This window comes from Magallana gigas, chromosome 5 (assembly GCF_963853765.1).
Source record: "Magallana gigas chromosome 5, xbMagGiga1.1, whole genome shotgun sequence".
In the NCBI taxonomy this organism is placed as follows: domain Eukaryota; kingdom Metazoa; phylum Mollusca; class Bivalvia; order Ostreida; family Ostreidae; genus Magallana; species Magallana gigas.
The window spans coordinates 1,000,287-1,006,619 of record NC_088857.1 but is presented as its reverse complement, the minus strand read 5'-3'; the positions used below and the strand labels follow the sequence as shown (position 1 = coordinate 1,006,619).

The 6,333-nt window shown below is 36.1% G+C and overlaps 1 protein-coding gene across 1 annotated transcript; it reads right to left on the bottom strand.

Annotated features, from left to right (window-relative positions):
• On the bottom strand, positions 1-6,065 carry LOC105318177 (uncharacterized). Its single transcript, XM_011415124.4, has 2 exons — positions 5,961-6,065; positions 1-4,643 (listed from the first exon to the last, which is right to left on the bottom strand). The coding sequence occupies exon 2, from the start codon at positions 4,595-4,597 to the stop codon at positions 1,799-1,801; it is 2,799 nt and encodes a 932-aa protein (XP_011413426.3). The 5' UTR covers positions 4,598-4,643; positions 5,961-6,065; the 3' UTR covers positions 1-1,798.
• Positions 6,066-6,333: the final 268 nt, after the last annotated feature.

Here is a 6,333-nt window from a genome sequence, read left to right as displayed (position 1 = left end):
TTGTATTCTCTATTATATTTATTAAGGAAAAACAATGCTTTAACAATATTTGAAAATCAAACAACACTGTTAACATGTACAACAATCTTTGGGTTACAATGTTAGTCGTCATTGTTATCATAATCAATATCCCTTTAAAGGGCTTCGGGCGGAGGGTATAGAGTATGTTATTATAAAAAAATTTTAGAATAGAAAATTTACAGTCGTGGTCCCTGCAGTATAATTATAAATAAGTAAATATTTAAGATATGTAAACATATATAGTAGTAAAGAAATTTCACATCAATAAATAGATTTTTAAAAAGAGTATTACTGATATCTAAAAGAAGGAAATCAAAGATTTACCACTTTAAAGATTAAGAAATAAAGATACACATCAAATTCTAATAAAAAATTATTACAAAAGTCTCTGTACATGATAAACAATTTCACAGCAAAACAATATAATGATATATTAAGATATGATGTACAAACATGATTTAATTAAAACCATTCTTTATTAAAAGATCTTATCATTCCTCTAATCTCAAAATCTAATGCTAGTAATACAAGAGGCATTAATCATTAACATGAATATCATTTAGTCCATCAATAATAAATACTTGGTTTTCAGGTTAAGGTACTTCACTACACCAAGAATTATACTTTTTAAGACTCTACGTCACAAGATGGCGATTTAAATGTTTTGTTAAAATGTTTGTATCAATCGATTCAGATGTGTATCATCATAGCTCAGTGGTTAAAGTATCATGCTTGTGAACCGCAGGTCATGAGTTCGAATCCACCTGGGGCTTAAATTTTGTTCATGTTTACAGAATGACATTTTTTAAAATATCATTTTTTATCTAAAATTGCACATTTTTTCGCCTATTTGACACATATACGTCTTATCCATCATGCTTTCTATCATCATCAAGTAATTTTCTGCAAATTTGAGAAACTATTTCAAGGTGTAGTGAGGCATCTTAAAGATCTTAACAACTACTGGTTTCATCTTTAATATCTAATTTTTAGCTGTTTTTTAAGCATCTCAACTAGCTTGATCCAGGAGAGAATGCATTATTGCAATAAGACTGTATGAAAAGTATTTTGAATTATGAAGACTGTTTCCCAAAAAATACTAAGAGGATGCAAGAATGTTAGAACTCTTACTACTTGATTACTGAGACCCGTATATTGACTGACAATCACACACACACACCTGTTATCCCAGTGAGACATTGACATACTACAGTATTTGCTTTCTATTGCTCCATCTTTGGACCCTTGTCTCTTACCTAGAGGCCTCTATGCAAACATTGTTACCTTTATACATGTACTAGTATATACAAGGTAGGTAAGGATGATTTTGAAAATATTCGAGCAATTTCCCGGCCACCAGGGCACCGCTTGGAAAGCTTAAAATTCATGCACTACCGTATATCTGGTAATTTTTGCAATGATCTAATTTTTTGCTTTTTTCGCGACCTCTTTCAAATTGCAAAATATTGAATACGCAGAAATTATATCCTGTATCATTTTCTAAGACACTTTTAAAATCGCAAAATGACCCAAATTAAAAATGCAACATTTTTTTACCCATTTTCGCAAATTGTGACACGCGAAAGAAAAAGAGTTTTACAGTATGTATTACTGTTTGGTGACAAAAGTTTCTGAGATCTGTCAACAAGAGTAAACTTTAACAATGGCACACAAAACAAAACACATAATACACAGCAAATAGTTACTGATTAAAAACAGACTTTAGAAAACAATAAAAAGAACTTACAAAATCCTTCATCATTGTTATTCTGTATAATTAATCGATTTCTTTGTCATATGACAACACCATTACTTTTTCAAACTTTCCCCCCACCCAGATTCGACTGCTGGAGTCGAGGCCCATACAAAGGGGGTACCTTAATCCTCCATCATAGGAGGCAATGACCTTGAAAAGGTCATAGTTAGGTTGGAATATTATGATTTTGTTATTGGTGTAGTCACACACCAAGAGACGTTGCTGATAGTCACACGCCACATCCCAGGGGTCAAAAGCTCGTTCAAAAATGTCCTTGTGGCCGTCAAACGTCTTTATCACTTTCCCATCCTTGGTGAACAACTGTAGCCGCCCTTCATTTCTCTGTATTTTATCAACCACAATTATATCCCCGTTTTTATTCTCAGCTACTCTGCGGGGAACAACAAAGAATCGCTCGGTTTTCCCCTTGTCGTAAAACTCGATTTCCATTAAATGTTCTCCTGTATTGGACACTCTGGCTAAGAGCCGTCTTTTTTCAAAAGTAACATTGTAATCATAGTAAGCCTCACACAAAGTCACCAAAATGTTGTCGTCTCGCGAACAACAAATACCAATTGGGATCAAGTTTTCAAATGTGTGGATTGTGGAGATGGTTTCAATGTCTGTCACTTTCATCAACCGCTTGCCCAGTGGGTCCGTGGCCAAAAGCTCGCGGTTTTTATCCATCGTAAGACAGTCGACACTTGTTTTGAAATCGAGCTCCCTCACCACTTTTCCCCCAACGGTCACCAACAGATTGCTTTCTGACCCCACCTTGTGCATCCAGGTCAAGGCTGGAGAAATTGGACAAATTGAGTAAATGTCCAAAGGACAATTTTTGGGACCAAAGGGATCAATTTCTTTGCGCTCAATAAATGGATAAATGTCAGAACCCAACTCCACCATTTTCATCAGTTCACCGACCTGTGTTAGGATGGCTTGAGATTTTCTCGACTCTTGCTCCATTCTCACCTCTGTAATAAATTCAATGTCAGTTTTCATTTTTCCAGATCCATCTGGGTTTCTCCAGTTCTTGGGGAAATATTTCTCTCTTTCCTGCTTGATGAGCAGCTTTTTTAGTAATTTACTGTCAAGTCGAGTATTGAGAACTTTTCTTAATATGCTGGTATCTGGGCATTCAGCAGACGTAGTCTTGGCTTGTATAAACTTAAGAGCGGCCTCTATTTCTTCTGTTAAATAAAATTGTTCCATGCCATGTTTTGCTGGATTGTATTTCGCTATATCCAGAATAATTTCCTCTCCTATTTTATCTGCCTTTGTCTGAATTATGTCCGCAAATATTGTTACCCCACGGTAACTCATCACACGCTTATAAAGTTTCTGAAACCTTGTTTTCAACTGTGCAATACCTGAGAGAATCTTCTCACAAGTCTTCTCTAGTTCAGCCGCTTTTTCACTTGGCTTCAGTCCAGAGTCTTCCGTGTTGTCTTTGCTCTCCAATGGCTGGAATATTCTGTCAATGCTGTCAATTTCCCGTTTTTCTATCAGATTTATTGCTTGGTCAATGAATCGTTTCCGCTCTGTCGGGGCCAGCCTGTGTAAAACCCCTGTAGCAGAACTCTTTGAAAGTTCCACCCAGGCCTCCTCAATAGAATTCAAACGAGTTGGTGGAGGCAGTTTAAGCCACTCCTTCACTGCGTCTGTGAAACCTTCGTCAGAATCAAATTCATCCAACAAATCATCACATTCCCTCTCACTTTCATACTCATCTTCATCAATCTCATCAACAAACTCATTGACCCTGAGGTCAGCATATTTGTTGATCTCATTTTGCTCGTTACTATGGATATCGAAACTATTTTCCTTCAAATACAGAATAGCTTCGCGGTCCAAATCCTCTTTAAATATCTGCCATCTCTTGCATTCATTACTACAGTACACACACTCTGTCTCTATATCCTCACAGTTCAGAAAATCCCTCACTTTCTCTTTGTCGAATCCATCTTTATTCACAATATTTCTTAACACTCTCTCAGCCTCTTGGACCTTAACAGTTTCCAAAAATTCATCAGGATCTTTCCGCGCAATTTCTTTCAGACTGTCTTCACTTGCAAAACTGAAAGTCATCCGCGGCGGCAGAGTTTGAATGTCCTCTGGGCCTTGGTCCAGAAAAGTTCGACCTTTGTTTTTCTTTTTGCGCTTCCTTTTAGTAAACTTGGTTTCTTCCTCCCAGTCCCGGTCAGTGGACATAGAACAGTCACTGTCCTCACTAGAATCATAGTGCAGTGAATGTGCGATAGTTATCCTATTGCTATTGAATCGGCTCGAGTCAATGGGCACTAAACGCTTTAAACTTTTAGGATCATGTTTATGGGTTCCACGACAACAAGTACACGACTCCTTTTTGCGACCAGAGCCGATTCTCCTCGTGCTAACATATCCCCCTGGAAGACGTCTCTTCCCACGAATATTCACAGGTATAGGCTCTTCCTCTATTTCTAAATGTGTGGTTTCTGTGTCTGACGGTTCATACGGCATCAACTCACACCAGCGATGCTGCTCGCCATGGTGATTCATTCGTAGACAAGGCTCGCAACAAATGACGCGACACGTTGTACACATAAACTGGTGCTCCTCCTTGTTGGCCATGTGTGGACAGTTTTCCACCTGCTGTTTCTTGGGAACAAGTGTCATGTCTTGATTCGCCTTTATGATTCCCTCCAAATCCAAGTCCCCTTCTGCCAACCTATTTTTGCTTTTCTTTCCAGTTTTGATGGTCTTATTTTTTCCTTTGGGCTCCACATTTTCCACGTTTTCTGTATTTTCATCCTTTTTGGTCAGTACATTCATTTTCGGCATTTTTATTCCTGATGACACAACTTAATTGTAAAAGTTCTGATGATACCTAAAAAAAACAAGATTTCTTTCTGATGAAAACATATCACTTTAAAATCTTAAAATATCCTGGAATAGATTCAATAACATGCATTTATATCAGTTTCAACGAGGTTATAATTAGGCCTCTTCATGAATTTATTTCCTTATGTTTCTGTTCCATTTATTGCACACAAAAAGCTGTTTCTTGATTTAGATCTTAAAGACCTACCCTCAGAGTTGGCGAAATGTGCCAGATAACCGGCGATCCCCAGTAGTTTTTATGTATTCTGGTAAAAGTTAAAACTCTGCAGGCCATAACGTGTGTGATAAATTTTAAAACGCCAGTTTAGAAAATGAAATTTAATTGAGTAATATAAAAGTATGTTGTGTGATGCTTGTGTGTTTATTTCATTTATCAATCAAATAAGACCGACGTTTTAAGTTCGGAGGCAGTTAAAAATGGTAAACAATGATAAACAACAACCATTCAACGATTGACTAAACTTTGCTAACTTTGTTAAACAAAATGGCTGTCAATATCGCATCGCTCATGATAGGGAAGAATTTTTTCAGCTGATATTATTCATTGTAACCCCAATATTCAACTTTTATTCATTTTACTTGTATTTTTTAACATAGGTTATATTATGCCTTGCTGCTCCCACTATTTAAGGGTGTTTTAACATTTAAATACTGTCTATTATTATTATGTGTGATCACAAAGCGTCTAAACCAAGGTTTTGAAAATGCATTGCAAAATCCAAAAAACTTTGCATATCTTCAAATGTTTGCAATATTCAAACATCATAAAATTTCCAAACCCCTCATTGCTGCACCTGGACACTCTCAGACCCTAATGTTCAGCATATCAACATACTGTAATTATTCTATATGTGATGACAAATCTCAGGAATATAAATAAACAACCTAAAAAATTGTTAATATAATTTGCATACATGTACTATTTCCGTCTATTATTTATATACGTTTATAAGAGCTAGTTGCTAGCCACAGTTCTATTTTTATCCATAAAAAATTCCCTAAATCTTTGTTATCGTTTCACATCCGGAAAAGAATAAAATCGGCACATTTTACTTTTCTGGCATAAATAGAGAAAAATTTGTAGAAAGAGTATCATAAATCTGAGAATCCTCAATATTAATTATGCCTCGTGCTAAATTAGTCCTTTGACCTGACTTTCATTTTATGAACGTTACACAAAATTTTCAATATTCTGATTTTGTAGACTTCAAAAGAAAGCAAAATGACAGTCTCTTTTACCCTTGCGACAATTATGACATAATTGAATGTAATAATCAGATAGTAATACAATCGAAGCTTCTACCTTATTGTTCCTTCTCGCACAGTAGGCCTCGCTTAGCCTCCGCTTAGTAGCTGGTCGACGACGTTGTGTTTCTAAACACCGCCATGATATTGATTGTGATCATGATCACTAAAATGTTTCAAAAGATCGAGGGGTACGGATGGGGAATGAAAAAAAGGGGAAAAAATATTTTAAAAAGCCTAGACACGAAGTCACGCTTGTAGCGCAATGGAGGCAAATGCCTCACATTAAAAACGACGATCAATTTTCACAGCGAAGTTTTTTTTTTTTAAAGTCAGAGTTGGAAGACTTGGCCCCGGACAATAAAACTTCTGATCTTAGTCTCATTTTTTCATTTTAGACACTTATTTAAAGTGAGAATGGGATAAAAAAA